This window comes from Silurus meridionalis, chromosome 5, assembly GCF_014805685.1.
Source record: "Silurus meridionalis isolate SWU-2019-XX chromosome 5, ASM1480568v1, whole genome shotgun sequence".
NCBI classification, from domain to species: Eukaryota; Metazoa; Chordata; class Actinopteri; order Siluriformes; family Siluridae; genus Silurus; species Silurus meridionalis.
In genome coordinates this window covers 21,204,077-21,220,151 of record NC_060888.1, presented here as the reverse complement: position 1 = coordinate 21,220,151, position 16,075 = coordinate 21,204,077, and the positions used below count along the sequence as shown (strand labels likewise).

Here is a 16,075-nt window from a genome sequence, read left to right as displayed (position 1 = left end):
ATGTAGCATAATGTCATCCCAGTTTCATGGCAACTGGGGGCTAGAATGGTTTATTTACAAATGAGAGCAAACTTTTACCAGGACTGGTTTGGATGCATCGGACGCTTTCTGTAAGTCTTAGGAGTGTAGGAAAAACCAACAACTTTTATTAAGTTTATGGGTGGCAACAGTGTAAAATAATACATTGTCAATCCTACATTGTTTTGAGTTGAATCGCTTAATTGTTGTATTGGAAGAGCTTTTGCAATGAAGAGACAAATGGGAAGGTATTTAATTCCTACGTGTAAACCATCAAAAGATGAACTTAAACTCCAGAAACATCAACACCTTTTTTTAAATCAAGATGTGCCACATCACCACCCAAACCAACACAACTCCAGAAGATCATCTGGGTATGTACTTGGTCTTTCATTTTGTTAAAATTAAACTCAAGTTTGGAACCTGGAACAGTTTATTTACACTATTATTTGCATTACCTGCATTAGTGGAACACTGGACCTAGCCACTCTGGCATGGACTAGCACAGCATCACTTTATACTTTTTCACTTTTACATTTTTATACCAGCACATGGACACCTTAATGGCAATCACAATCACACTGGGTCACTTTAATCTGTACTTCTGTCATACATATCCATCAAGACCACCTGTTTTACACATAGCTGGATTAAACAGCAGGGATTGATGGATATGTATGACAGAAGTACAGATTAAAGTGACCCAGTATGATTGTGATTGTCATTAAAGAGTCCGTGTGCTTTTATGTAACAAGTTACATCAAATGTATATTGTTACATACCCTACGATGTAATATGTAATAAGGTAAATACTGTTACAATATTTTTTCACAATTTTATTTTAACAGAAACAGCAATGACTTTCATAAATATGATTTTCCCAGAAATAACACAGATCACCCTCAACACACTGGGGGGACTGAACCCCACAAAAGACAACTTAACACTCATCCTACAGCATTGATATCCAGCTTCTCATCTTCCGCTTCTTCTTCTACATCTTTGCTTTCTGAGTCCAGTTTGGAAAACGATTGGCATTTCCAGCTAAAAAAATCCCAGCATTCTGTGTCCTGTTCCAACCTCCCAGAGGCTAGGATTTTTCTAGACGATGCTTTAAGGAACTCAGATTTTAATCTAAGTGACTCAACATTTTCTGTCCAACCTTATCAACAGAAACAACAGTATTTTGGTCATTCTGAAAAGCAACAACAGGTCTCAGAGCTAGGACTAGGGAAATCACCCCTATACCGAAGCCATAGCAAAAATGTAGAGGAGCTTCTGCAGGGTGTAAGCCAAGAATGTAGTCCTGTGGCACATGGGACACCTGACCCATTGGAGATCGGCCAACTTTACAAAACTATCAGCCTGGGACAAAACCTTGGTGTTAATGATAAGTCTGCTGCAACAGTAAACATGACAAGACCAAAGAGGGCTGTCTCATCTATTCAGATTCCAAGCAAGGGTATTCTTAAAAACAAAGATGGAGGGCCAAAGCATGGAAACGTCCGGAAAGCCAAGTCTATGGAAGCACTGTCCAGCAAGAGACAAATATCTGGTCCTTATAAGCAGGGGTCTGTGGAGGCATTTAGGTATAACTTTGTAAAAGAGAAGATAGAATTCTCTGCCTTTCTAGATGAGATAACCAGGCAGGTAATCAGACCCTCAAGACTCAACTCTTTCAGGCTTAATCCCAACCCTACCCCACCATCTCACAAGTTGTCACACGAAGGCCAAAGACAGCCTGGTAAAGCATCCAACCAGGAACCAGAACACGTTCAGAAGTCAAACAAACAGCACAGTATCCGGACTGTGAAATCTGACATTAAAAAAGGAAGAACAGATTTAAATAATTATGGTCATAAATGTATAACCGGAAGCATTTCGGGTACGCTAGATCAACATCAGCAACAACGCAGTCAAGCGAAGCAGCAGTCCACTCCTGAAAATTATAGCGCTACAGCACATAAAGAGCCCCATCGAAAATATAGCCAGCTCCTCAATGAAGGTACCAGCACCAGTTCTGAGTCCATTACACAGGTGAAACACTCTCAAGCTAAAAGTGAATGGGGTAATAATGGTGGTGGTTGTAGAGAAGTTAATTCTGAGAACAATGCCTCATCTCTGCCTGCTGGACTGGGCATTGAGTTCACAAAAAAATCCTCCATGGTGAATACCCCTAGCATGGAGAATATCAACAGGCACAGATATATGGGTTACAGGAGACACTCCAAACAATCACACAGGGTAAGTTTGCAAATGACATACAGTATATATTATATTCTACATGTATATATATATATATATATATATATATATATATATATATATATATATATACAGTGTATATATAAAACCTTCAATGCTTTTAATGTAAGAAAAATGTTGAGAACAATTTTTTATTTTATGTGTAAGAAATTTACTATTCAGACTGATCTATTACATGTTTGTCTCCAAACTTTTTTAGATGGGTTATATTTATATATTGTTAAAAATATGTGCATTTTTGATTTTGCAATTCCACACTTTAAATCTATCATCTAATATAATTCCATACCCTTTATTTTAATGTTTTACTTTTATATCACTTTTATATACTTGCTTCTCAATCTCTATTATTTATGCCATTGCGGGTATTTTTAAAAGCTTAAAATATATATTTATATATAATTTTTTTAAACATTCATTTGGCAGTTGCATTTAAACAGTCATTTGGCAATTAAACAGTCCATATCTGTTTAGGTTAAGCGAATTTGCATGAATCAATGAACTATCTGGAAACACATGACTTTAAAAATCAATTTTCTGTTTATCTTTCACCCTCTCATGCTTCCGTCCTTCACGCTCAGGATTCAGTGAGCAGCATGGACAAAGCCCAGTGAGTGCCGTTTTCCATCTGCCCTACTATTTCACACTATTGATTGTCCTTATTTCGATATCTATTTTTTGCTGCTTATTCTATATTCTGGCTGTCAGCTAGCTGCAAACCTAATTGATTTACTTTTGCCATGCTTTCTGAGGCCAAAGTAGATTACCAGCAAATTTACAACACAGGCGATTGTATGTAGGTTCACACAAATGTGTCTCTGTTTTCCATAATAAAACAAAGTAATTATTTTTAAAACATAAAACATAAAATCTAATATGTGGTGTTTTGACCCTAACAAAACTTCTATAATGGCTTGCAGATTGCTGGAGCAGTACAACAGTGACTTGCATGAGAATTTGTTGCAGCTGGTGTCATGCATTGAAAACATGGAGGCAGAGCTTCAATTTACCAAGACAGAATTAGGCAGTGTTAAAGAGAATTGCAAAAGGTGAGCTCTAAGGGTCATTTAAATTCTATAAATTCACAAATGGGTTCTATTATGTGGATAACCTTCAAAGTTTCTTCTAATATTGTCAAATTATAATTAAGAATGTAAAAGTTTTCACTTTCATTTGTCCTGCCAAAATCTAATATATTAGATAGCACAGAAGTGAGAATAGATTTCTGAAGATAAGATAACATTTATGCAAATACATTTCTTTTAATACATACATTTAATACACCAATATTAATGAATATCACCTCATTATGAACTTATATTTGTTATAACCAACCATTTCTAGTATAATGTTTAATTCAGGAAAGCATGCATGCCAATAGAACAAGACTATCTAATCATATTTTTTTAATTAACATTTTTTGTAATCTTATAATATATAACATTTTACCATATCATCTGTTTTTGATCATTTTTTCTTGCATTTTTGCACAGTGAAGTGCAATGTCTGGTTTAAGTCTAATATAAATAGTAAACTCTTGTATACTCACAGGCTTCAGGAGGATTACCAAAGCTGTCAGCAGGCAAACAATGTCCTGGAGCAAAAACTCCAGTCTGTGGTGAGACACATACTGTCTATAGAAAAATCTATGTATTATGTAATGTAGCCAGTGCCATAACTACAACTACTAGTTACAATCATTATAATATATGCAATATATACAATCATTATAAAAACACATCAGTTATACATCTCAACATGACAATAAATGGATAAGACATATAATATATAACTTCCAAATAAAATAAACAATATTTAGTATTGTCGAATTGCTATTGTGTGTAAAGAAAATTGGGATGGGAGGAAGACAATTAAATTCATATCATCCCACCCATCATTGTGTCTATTGTTCTATTCCCCATCATGTTTTAATCCATACATCAGATGATAGTGCTTTCGTTCCCTTTTGGCTTAGTCATAGATGAATACATACTCATAAACCTTCTATCTGGTTCTAGATGGACAGCATGAATTCACAGCAGAAGGATCACTTACACCGGATTTCAGAGCTGAACAAACAGCTGGAAACAGGAAAACATTTAATCATCTCACTGGAAGACATTAATGTGAGCACAAATATGGGACAAGTAAAACAATTCATTTTGCTAGCATACAGATCAGTATACAGATTTTGATAAAACCTGAGTAATAGCATTCTTCTTTTTCAATACTGGTCATTGTTGATTTAAATACCCTTCTCTTTCACTTTTAGATTCCCTCATTAATTAAGGAGCTTTTGGACAATCATTTTGACTCTAAAGACGCATTGAAGAACTTCTTATTGTCCTCCTCAGCACGTAGTCAACCAGACACTGACAATTCAAATAAAACCTTAGGAGTTAGGGACAACCAATCATCTCCAAAGGAAAAGGATGACAGGGTATCTGTAGGGTTAGTTTCTAAGCAGGGAGATTCAACTGACAGGCAGGAGCATGTGGCAGCCTTTTGGCCATGGGTAGAAGGTCAAGACCCTGGTGTTACATTAAAAAAAGACAGATGCAAGTGCCCACCTACATACTAAAGCAGGGGATTCCAACCTTCACTCTGCTGCTGTCGATATTAATTTTGCCATCTATAGGCAAATACCAGATGCAAAGGCCAAAGTACATGCCCCCGGAATCACAATGCATGATTTAGGCTTACAGACAGAAACACCATCCATCAGCATGTTGGCCCATAGGCCTGGTGAAGATCTAATCAGTACAGTTTCGAGGAGATAAAAGGAACAGGAAAATGGAGAGCAGAAGGATGTGCAGGAATTGCACAGCAGGAGTCTGATGAGGTTACTTATCTTACAGCACAGAAGAATTTGGATAATTTTAAAAGCCAACTTCCTTCCTAGTAAAAGAGTCAAAGAAGAAGCAGATGCAGAGAGATCCTAAGGAGAGGGACTGGATCAGAGAGCCTACAGATGGGCTTTAGGCTGCTTTATTTGCTTGATTTATGTTGGTCAATTTATTGAGACTGGTCTGAGTTAGGAATATAATTAGACTTGAGGATAGTGATTTTGCGTACTTGACTTTGATCTCATAAACCATGGTAACTAGTGAGTCATTGATAAAAAAATTAATTATTATTACATAGAAATGTAGGTTTTCTGGACACTGATTTACATTACAGATCAGGGCTGAGAAGAATTTTCAGTTATAATGATTTTAATTGTAACAAATTAAGACAAAATAACACAAAAATGTTTTATTTGGTGGTAAAATGAATTTCATTCTTAACCCCTTGTTTCTCTTCTGTTAAAATTTTTATTATTTTTTTCCTTTTTTCATTGTTTATTGCACATTTAGTCATATATAAATGAAACATAAGAAATATCCTTAACATATTATTTATTAATATATTACTTATTTGTTTACATATAAAACTGTTTAAAATGAAATAAATTAAAAGTATAGCAATAGAATACTATATATTTTATTATATTTTTTATGAATAATTATAGGTTTGAAAGTGTAAATAGTATTCCAAAGTAAAATATATTTCGATTGTTTTTGTCTTACTTTGGCATATTGATTAAAAAAAAGATGATCTAGAACAGAGATGCCCAGATATGAGCTTCATGTATCTCTTAAGAGGTCACTGAATAGCTGTGTTAAAATTCTGGCATGAAATTCTAATAAACAAACAATTGGAATGTTTCTGATTGAATTTTATAAACTACAACTTTAAAAATAAAACTGCATTAGTTAAGCAGATAACAGAGTAATTTCTTCTATTTATATTTATGTATTTTTTTTTAATATTATAAAATCATAAATGAGGGGAACCATAGCAACTTTCATTTTAACACAATCTTTGGTATAATGCAGCATTATTTTACGAACATGGTCCTCAAACAAGTTAGATTTTTGGCTCTTCATAGGAAAAGTCTGGGCACATCTGATTTAGAACAATCTTTAATTATGTAATAAGAATGATATATTCAAATTATTTTCATTCTAATATAAGCTTAGGAAAATGTGTGTCAAAATGTAGGCATGGTTAATGCATAGAAAAAATCTCTATCTTAGTATTCCTATCTCCACTATGCTTATTCATTTGTAATATAATTCAATTCTCGTGTGCTGGTATTTGTTATTGGAAATAGACAATAAACATCTGTACAAAAACCCGTTAAAGCAAATACTGCCTTTGTTATACACTACCAACATATCTCCTCTCTCATTGCTCAAGTCTTTCCCCTCACCCTTTCTACTTCTCAACCTTTACTGCTTTGCATAAGGGTACCTCCAATCCAAGCTGTACCTTTCTTAACTCTCTCTCATTCTCTCTGGCTTTGCAGTTCAAGGGCGAGTTTGTTTAGAGGACAAGCGTCTGGCTGCTATTGGCTATTCTTATTGGTTAGTTTAATAGGATCAGCTCTGAGCAAAAGAGATTATGACACCCAAGACATAATACTTCATATCATATTCCAGAGTCCTCATCAAAATGGCTGCAGAATTGTAGAAAGTGTGCTGTTTTCAGTCCCGAGTGAAGGACGCTAAACAGTCTTTGAAGGTAATTTATAATCATTTTAAAAGAAATAAACTAGTCAGGTTCTGATTTATTTTTTATTTTTATGAAATATTTTAGCAAACAAAAATAGAGCAATTGATTTAAATTGGACCTTTTGAATTTTTTTACACACAGTAGGTATAAAGATTACCCTTGATGCAGTAACTGGGGCAGATATTTATTCTTTAACATCCTAAAAGGTCAATTTTGGCTTTCTCTTATCCTCCCTGGAGGATTTTCAATATTTGTGATTTAGATACATTTGCAAAGGAATGTTTTAATTTTGAGTTTGCATTTATTCATCTCATGACCTTTAACTGATCTATATTTCCCCCTTTTCTTCCTTTTTTTTAGCATGGCACTACTCAAGATTAAGTTTCCCTTCCAGAAGAGGGTACATTTGGCTCAGGGACTGTGGCTTCTGTCATGGGTTGCCATGGTCTCGGGAACCACCACTTTTGCCATGGGAGTCTTCCTCAAGACTGAGCTTTTCCGCAGGGCAGAGGTACTAAGCTTTTATTAACCTACTTGTAATGTACAGTATATTAACACGTCCATATGGCAACTTAGCTGTGTTCTATTTAATGGTGGACATTTATTTCAAGATATATTTGATAAACATATTGGGTCAAGTGAATCCTATGTAAATTAACATTAAATAATGTTTTAAGAAATTAATAAACTCTAATGTACTTTAACCCTTTGCAGCTGCATATAGGATACAAATGATGAGTCCTACAGCTCATAAATAAGACAACATGGCAAGTTTAGATTATAAAGCTAATGCTTGCTTATTGCAATTTTAAATTGTTGTGAAAAAGTGACTGACATTTTTAGTCAGCAGTATTATTAAACCAGAGTCAGGGTGTTCATGTCCTTGTTTTTGTGTAGTACATTACAAGAAGTGAGAGAACTAATGTGATGAGTGGAACTGATAAGATGTGCTATAAATCTTTTCTTCTTCTTCTTCTTCTTCTTCTTCTTCTTCTTCTTCTTCTTATTATTATCAGGGCGTAATTTAAAGTCTGTTGAATACTTACTCATTTGATAAGAAGTTAATTAATGTTCTATAACAGCAGCTCTGACTGTAGTGACTGTATGTATGTGACACATCTAAATGTAACATGTACAGTATAGTAGACACACTACATAATCTAAGCCTAATAATAAAACAGTCTGTAAAAATCTATTATAATTGCCCTGGTAGGGATTTTTGTAAGGGGACAGTCATTTACGTAAGGATGTAATTTTTTGGGTCATTGCTTTGTATTGGTCAGTATATTTCCACAACAGAAAATCTTTAGGACTTCATGACTTCAGGACATTACCCTAGGGATTTGATAAATTACATATTCCTCATATATATTATAATAAACCCACCAGGATCTTTGCTTATAATAATATAACACCAGAAAAGAAACTCTCTGACAAGCTTCTATTCAAATATTGTGTAGCATGTATTTTAATTATGTATTCCATAGTGGCACTGTAATGCATAACATTTTAATTTTGTAGTCCAACCATGTCTGGTATTTGTCTTAAAAATGCATTTTGAGAAAAGTAGTGACTAAAGTCTGATTAATTCATTGTACTCATTTTATTTCACACTCTGATTAAATTTCCTGGAAGGTGTCAAATGCACTGCATTATTAATTGGTTTCCAAACCTGCTAAATTTCTTTCTCACTGTACATCCTAGGTGATGCATAACAATGACATCCATATCGTGCCCAATCTGCTCATGTTGGTGGGGGTGACATCTGTGGGCATCAACATCTGTGCTGGAAAAGTGTGTCAGGACTCCTTGGATGCCTCGCGGTTTCCACGCTGGAAAAACATTCTCACTCCTTTCTTCTGCATCTCTCTTTTCTTTACTTCTCTGCTGCTGGTTGCTATGATATTGAGCTATGCCCTGCAGCCCAGCCTGGAGGAGTCTCTCAAAGTGGGCTTGAAGAATGGCATCCGGTTCTATAAGGTGAACGAATGCATTTGAACATGGATCAGTTGAGTTTTCCTATGATTTTTTCTTTTGGTAAATCAACACACTGTCATGGTTTTGGTTGAATCATCATTTTGCGAGATACTTTAATAACAAAATACACATATTTCGCAAATGCTATTCCCTGAATGATAAAGTAATGGCAAGTATTTGTCTTAATTTGTGTCCAAGTGTGCATTTATTCTCAGTAAAAATACAATTTACACTAGTTTAAAGTGTAAAGCAATTTCAGTGTTGGGTGTTGTGAGAAAACTGCTAATAATAAGCATGCATTAGAAAAAAAGCTAGATAGGCCCAATAGTAATAAGAAAATTGTTAAGCTACACGTTAACTTAATATACTGATTTCATTACAGACTAACAGTATTCTTAACTTCAAGGCAATGTTTAGTGCTTATTGTGCACGAGCTAACTGTAGGGTTGTAATCCATCACACAGGACACAGACACACCAGGTCGATGCTTCCAGAAGGAGACCATAGACCGTCTGCAGATAGAGTTCCAGTGCTGTGGGAACACCAATTACAGGGACTGGTTTGAAGTGCAGTGGGTCAACAACCGCTACCTGGACTTCACCTCTAAGGAAGTGAAAGAGTGAGTAAATACAGAGCTAAAAAGTAGAGACTTATTTAACCTCCCCCTTAGCACATTTTTAAGGAAGAAGAATTGAGCTGTGAAAACGAAATTGTGGTGTGAATTTGCTTCCTGTGTTTCTTACATGCACCACTGATAGTCCCAGATCCTTGCTTTTTAAACAAAGAATAGTTGGAAACTGCAGAACATGCTTAATTTTCTTTCTGTAATAATTTCATATTTGTACAAAATCACATTTGTTTTAAAAAGCTTACGAGTGCCCCATTTTGAGTGACCACTTCAGTGATACTTTATTATATTATATGTTCTGAATCTTCCTGGTACCTGAGTAGAAAGTTAATACATTGTAAAATTACTTTCAATGACAATTATAAATCAACCACATTCATAAAAAACAAAACAAAAAACATATAACCTTGAACCCCCAGTGCACCGTGAACAATCTGCTTTTGTATAATGCAAAAAAGTTTACACTTTACAACTAATGTATCAACATACTGTTTAAAGTGAAAGAAATGCCTATGCACATATTGCACCCCATATACACCCCTTAATTTATGTTTCCTGTTGTGTTTCGTCTCTTGTCTAGCCGTGTAAAAAGTAATGTCGATGGCCGTTATCTAATGGACGGCGTCCCCTTCAGCTGCTGTAACCCAGCTTCCCCCAGACCCTGCATCCAGTACAACCTCTTAGACAATACAGCGCATTACAACTATGAGTACCAGAGTGAAGAGCTAAATCTGTATAATCGTGGCTGCCGTCAGGCTCTGGTTAACTACTACATGGGTCTGATGAACACCACTGGGCCTGGAGTACTCTGTGTATTTCTAATTCAGGTACAGTTTAAAAGAATACACCATTATTTCTAAACTAGTCACTATTCACTACATCCATGTATAATCAGTTCACAGCTAAAACAATTCCATGTTGATATTCTGTTTATGACCAACAGCTACTTTGTTGACCAAATTTCTAAAGTAATTAAAATGAACTATATAAAACTATTCATATAGATGTTTATTAACAGCTAAATAACTTCCCACATTTTATAAATGCTATAGGAGGTTAATGGAACTAAAACTGAGATTATTGGAAAAACATTTTAATTCATATTTTTAGGAGTATTACAATACTTGGACTGCTAAAGGGAAAAAAAAGGCAAAGATTAGAATTTGAGTGAGTTTGACGAGGGCCAAATTGTGATGTCTAGACGACTGTGTCAGAGCATATCCAAAACTGCAGCTCTTGGGGGATGTTCCCGGTCTACAGTGGTCAGTAACTATCAAAATTGCTCCAAGTAAGGAACTGTGGTAAACCGGAGACAGGCTCATCAATGCATGTAGGGAGCGAAGGCTGTCCTGCGTGGTTTAATCCATCAGATCAGCTACCGTAGCTGAAACTGCTGAATCAGTACCATACAACTGTCTAGAGTTTCTATAGTTGGATGAAATATAAACTATAATTATATGCTGCTCTGAGCCGTAGTACGGTACTATGACTAAATGTGAATCATAGGTGGGTAAAGGTATACATTACCATGTTTGTATACTATATTTATTTAATACTAGCTTTTTAAAAGGAATCTGTGGAACTCAATTACTTAAAAATCAGTCTTGACAACCACGAGTGGCAGAGCTTAGGACATCCTATAATATCCTATAATATCAGAGTATGAGCCAACTCAAAAGTGTCATGTCTAACTTATTTCTGCTATATAAATTGCCAGATGATTGATTAACACCAGTGTGACCAAGACACCATAAACTACCAGCAAACCAAAGGCAAACAAAAAACAGAAAAACAGGCCAGATATGCTTATTCATCACTTCCATGCCTGGAAGTCACACATTTATCATTCAGCAGAATGCAAAATTTTGTATACCCTCACATTGTAATCATAAGACCAAAAAATATTTGCTGTGAGTTCACTTTTACAGGTTTTAATTCACCTTTTCATTTTACAATTTTATAAAGATATTAATAGTGAACCAATCAATATTATATTTCCGAATGTGAGGTAAATGTGGATTTTTCTCACTTGCCTCTAAACACTTTTCTATACGTGACTCTTTCATGCTTTTCGAATATCTATATTTATAGCTATTATTTTAATGTATCATCTATTTATTTTCAATAGATAACTCTATTGAAAGCATTTTTATTCAGCCTAGAATAACATCAGTTGTGCATTATGCATTATGATTTAAAACCTTTATTCACTTTTCAGCTATCAATAGTTCTAAACTTGGAAGAACAGCAGAAACCTATATTACAGATATCATGTGCTTTAATATGCTGAAAGTTGTGTTAACTAGATCATGCCAAATTTTTCCCTGCTGTGTTCTCCACAATTCAGGAATTTTATTTTTGTAGACATTATCTACATCTTGAAACCAAGGAGATGCAAAGTATTGACTTGATTGTGTAATAGCTTAATATTAATAATAAATATAATAAATATATAAATAAATATAAATAATAAATCACATTCCCACCCTACACATACCCAGTGAGTTGCAATTCACGCCTGCCCACACATTTTGTTGCAGATAACTGTGTTGTTTGGCCTGCGCTACCTGCAGACCTCCATGCAAGCTGTGGAAGGCCAAGAGAATGTGGAGATCGAGACAGAAGGCTACATCCTGGAGAAAGGTGTGAAGGAGACAGCCACAGAGTTCAAAGAGAAGGTGATGAAGTTATTTCAGCAGGCTCAAGTGGAAGCTGCCCCTCCAGCGGCCAATCCAGATGCAGCAGTGCCAGCGGAGAAAGCAGACACGGCCTCCAGCTAAATAAAAGACCTGTGGGTTTCTCAGTGGAAAGAAATTTCTGACTTCTCTTTGATATTAATACATAATCCAGAGAAGGAAAAACAAATATCTTCTACACTATATTATTCATTTGCTATATATACAGTGTTAAAATTATATGATCAATTTAGACCATAGTAACTTTTAACACTGACAATATTCCTCTGTTCTTCTTCTAATTTTACAATTACTTAAAAAAAACCCTAATAACTGTGCAATGTGAAGGAAACCACAGTGCATGCTACATTGTAGTCCATCGTTTCTGCATTATGCATGGCTATAAAGATATCAGTATAGAGCAAATGAAAAAGATGCATAAGACAAATATATGAGTTTGTATCTGCCTTGTGCTGCTATTTGGCTGTTTTTAGTTTATGAATACAAATAAATATGCTACTGTGTATAAATACTCAAGAACATGTTTCTTTCTCAGCAGCTTTTAACATTTTTGGGTCAGTGGTAGAAAGCAGTGGTAGTTTAGTGGTTGTGGCATTGGGCTACTGATTAAAAGGGATGTAAGTTCCAAACCTAGCCTCACCAAGCTGCCACTGCTGGCTCCTTCCTACTTTATTATGTAATGGATTTAGAATTTTGGTGACTGACATATTTCAGGTTCCATGCCTGACGTTTTTTTTTTCCCGATTGATACACGGGGAATTTGAACTCACCTTGTTGTGTTACTCAAACGAAAAAATGCTTGCAGTGTGACAGCACATATTACTGCATTAAAAGGCCAATGTTAGTAGGGAATACAGTTGCCATGAAGGGGTCCTGTACTTGCTATTCAAGAATGTTGAGGTAAATGTTACGTGTCAAAGTGGGTTTTTCCTGCATTGTCCAGAGCATCACAATGCCTCAATACCGGGGTCAACGTGAACTCTCCGACTGACCTGTGGCTACGCAGCTCCATACGAAACAAGCTGCAATACACTGCGTATTTCTGACTCCCTCCTATCAGAGATGGCATTAATGTATTCAGCAATTTGTACTACATTAGCTCTACTGTAGAATCAGAAATAGCAAATAGAAACGGAAACAGATAAGCTAGCCTTTATACCTCACACAAGTCATTGAGCCTTAGGTGTCTATGACCTTATTTCCAGCTCACCGGTTATCCTTTCTTGTAACACTTTTTTAGTTACTCACTACTGCATACCACAAACACCAAACAGGACTATTTCACATCACCTGTCATTGTTTTAATTTTATGACCATTTGGAGTGTTTAATATACAATGCCTATAGAAAGTCATCATACCCTGTGAAAATCTTGCCCTTTTTAAAACATTCTGGAGGATTATTTAAAAATATTTAGTAAAATACCTGGTTTTGGTAAACTAATCAGCCTCTTAGAGTATACCATTATGACCTTTCTCAGGTGCAACCAATCAACTACCAGATCAAACACAAGGCTAATTTCCCCATCTGACATCAATTGAAGTGGTTTTGATTTCTTCAGAATAAAACCAGCTAAACCTTCTAGATTCCTCAGTAAGTAGCACATGGTAGTGCAAAGAATTCACCATTATTGGAAAAATGCTTTCAGAATTTCTTCAAGATAAAGTTGTAGAAAGGCAAGTTAGAGAAGGCTACAAAAAGATTTTGAAGGCTTTAGCTATCCTTCTGAATACTGTTCAGCACATCATTAAGAAGTGGAAGGTGAATGGTCCCACCAACACATTGCCTGTAAGAGGCTAAAGGTAATTTTGAAAGACTTGCATGCCTTATGGCAGGGATTGGTTATCTCATAAGCTTTACACAAAGCTAGCATGTATGGCAGAGTGGCAAGATAGGAGCCTTTCCTGAAAAATTATCACATTTAGTCTTGTTGCCATATGGAAAAAGGGTTGTACTACAGTCTGATAAGACCAAAATGTACCTATTTGGACTTAATTAGAAGCTCTATGCTTGGCGAAATGCAAACACAGCACACCACCCAAAACACACCATATTGTAAAGCATGGTGGTGGCAGCATAATGTTGTAGGGGTGTTTTTCTCCAGCTGCCAAGTGCATCCAAATTCTTGAGGAAAACCTGCATCGATCTGCCAGGCATCTAAAAAAATGAAAAGTCATTCACCTTCAACGTGACCATGATCCAATAGAATCCGATAGAAATCTGTCGACGGACTTGAATAGAGCAGTCCATTGTCGCTTACCGTAGAATTTTGACCGAACTTGAAACAGCAAATATTCCTTAAACTTTATGTTGTATGATGTCGCTCTATGTTGTTTTATGTAGCACCAGGGTTCTGGAGAACCGTTGTCTCATTTCACTGTGTACTGCATCAGCTATATATGGTTGAATTGACAATAAAAGCTTCTTGACTTGACTTGAATCTGATTGTCCAACACTAGTACGGACATACCCAAAAAGACAAAAAGATCAACGGCTGTAATGAAAGCAAAAGATGACTTTACAAAGTACTAAATCAGTAGACTAATGACTTTTCCATCCCTGTTATTCTACTTTTCCATTTTTCTTTCAATTAGTTTGACGTAAGGCAAATTCTTTTGAAAAAATTTTTATTTGTTTTGGGGGATGGAATCTGTTTTGCTTTCAGGCTGTAGGACGAATTTCAAAGGGGTGTGATGACTTCCTATAGGCCCTGTATCATCTTCTTCAGCGGATCACAGCGGATCATCCGTCTCCATACCCCCCCTGTCCTCTACAGTTGTGTTCAAAATTATTCAACCCCCACTGAAATTGATTGTTTTGGTCGGTTTGACATTGATTATGATCATTCAGTCATCCTGCTTACAATTAAATCAAAGAGGCACGTGTAGGTCAGACAAATATAACATAACATTTATAATGAAATAACCACAAATGTCTTTTCTGAGCTCACATCATTATCAGTTTTATTCAACCCCCAAGTGACATTCAATCTTAGTACTTAGTACAACATCCTTTTACAGTTATAACAGCTTTTAAACGTGAAGCATAGCTTGACACAAGTGTCTTGCAGCGATCTACGGGTATCTTCGCCCATTCATCATGGGCAAAAGCCTCCAGTTCAGTCACATTCTTAGGCTTGCACTGCAACTGCTTTCTTTAAGTCCCACCAAAGGTTCTCAATCGGATTTAAGTCTGGTGACTGCGATGGCCACTTCAAAATGTTCCAGCCTTTAATCTGCAACCATGCTCTAGTGGACTTGGAGGTATGCTTGGGATCATTGTCCTGTTGAAAGGTCCAACGCCTTCCAAGCCTCAGGTTTGTGACGGACTGCATCACATTGTCATCCAATATCTCCTGGTACTGAAGAGAATTCATGGTACCTTGCACACGCTGAAGCTTCCCAGTACCTGCAGAAGCAAAACAGCCCCAAAGCATGATTGACCCCCCGCCATGCTTCACAGTAGGCAAGGTGTTCTTTTCTTCATAGGCCTTGTTCTTCCTCCTCCAAACATAGCGTTGATCCATGGGCCCAAACAGTTCTAATTTTGTTTCATCAGTCCACAGAACACTATCCCAAAACTTCTGTGGTTTGTCCACATGACTTTTGGCATACTGCAGTCGACTCTTCTTATTCTTTGGGGACAGCAAGGGGGTGCGCCTGGGAGTTCTGGCATGGAGGCCTTCATTACGCAGGGTGCGCCGTATTGTCTGAGCAGAAACTTCAGTACCCACATCTGACAAATCTTTTCTCAGTTCCTCAGCAGTCACACGGGACTTTTCTCCACTCTACGCTTCAGGTAGCGCACAGCAGTCAAGTCAGCATCTTCTTTCTGCCACGACCAGGTAGCGTTTCAACAGTGCCCTTTGCCTTGAATTTGCGAATGATGCTTCCTATGGTGTCTCTTGGTATGTTTAACATCTTTGCAATCTTCTT

General features: G+C 36.3%; 2 protein-coding genes across 2 annotated transcripts; both read left to right on the top strand.

The window, feature by feature from the left end:
• The first annotated feature begins 53 nt into the window (after nucleotides 1-53).
• On the top strand, nucleotides 54-5,655 carry si:ch211-276i12.4. Its single transcript, XM_046850053.1, has 7 exons — nucleotides 54-392; nucleotides 903-2,262; nucleotides 2,865-2,893; nucleotides 3,204-3,332; nucleotides 3,835-3,901; nucleotides 4,302-4,409; nucleotides 4,556-5,655. The coding sequence occupies exons 1-7, from the start codon at nucleotides 247-249 to the stop codon at nucleotides 4,862-4,864; spliced, it is 2,148 nt and encodes a 715-aa protein (XP_046706009.1). The 5' UTR covers nucleotides 54-246; the 3' UTR covers nucleotides 4,865-5,655.
• A 1,033-nt stretch (nucleotides 5,656-6,688) lies between these two features.
• On the top strand, nucleotides 6,689-12,652 carry rom1b (retinal outer segment membrane protein 1b). The gene is made up of 6 exons (XM_046848959.1): nucleotides 6,689-6,849; nucleotides 7,201-7,351; nucleotides 8,545-8,820; nucleotides 9,282-9,436; nucleotides 10,026-10,272; nucleotides 11,986-12,652. The coding sequence occupies exons 2-6, from the start codon at nucleotides 7,202-7,204 to the stop codon at nucleotides 12,223-12,225; spliced, it is 1,068 nt and encodes a 355-aa protein (XP_046704915.1). The 5' UTR covers nucleotides 6,689-6,849; nucleotide 7,201; the 3' UTR covers nucleotides 12,226-12,652.
• The last annotated feature ends 3,423 nt before the right edge of the window (nucleotides 12,653-16,075 follow it).

Coding starts and splice junctions, on each gene's coding strand:
- si:ch211-276i12.4 (XM_046850053.1), top strand. CDS start 247: ATGAAGAGACAAATGGGAAGGTATTTAATTCCTACGTGTAAACCATCA. Junction 393..902: donor AACTCCAGAAGATCATCTGG/GTATGTACTTGG, acceptor TGATTTTCCCAG/AAATAACACAGATCACCCTC. Junction 3,902..4,301: donor AGCAAAAACTCCAGTCTGTG/GTGAGACACATA, acceptor ATCTGGTTCTAG/ATGGACAGCATGAATTCACA.
- rom1b (XM_046848959.1), top strand. CDS start 7,202: ATGGCACTACTCAAGATTAAGTTTCCCTTCCAGAAGAGGGTACATTTG. Junction 8,821..9,281: donor ATGGCATCCGGTTCTATAAG/GTGAACGAATGC, acceptor TCCATCACACAG/GACACAGACACACCAGGTCG. Junction 10,273..11,985: donor TCTGTGTATTTCTAATTCAG/GTACAGTTTAAA, acceptor ATTTTGTTGCAG/ATAACTGTGTTGTTTGGCCT.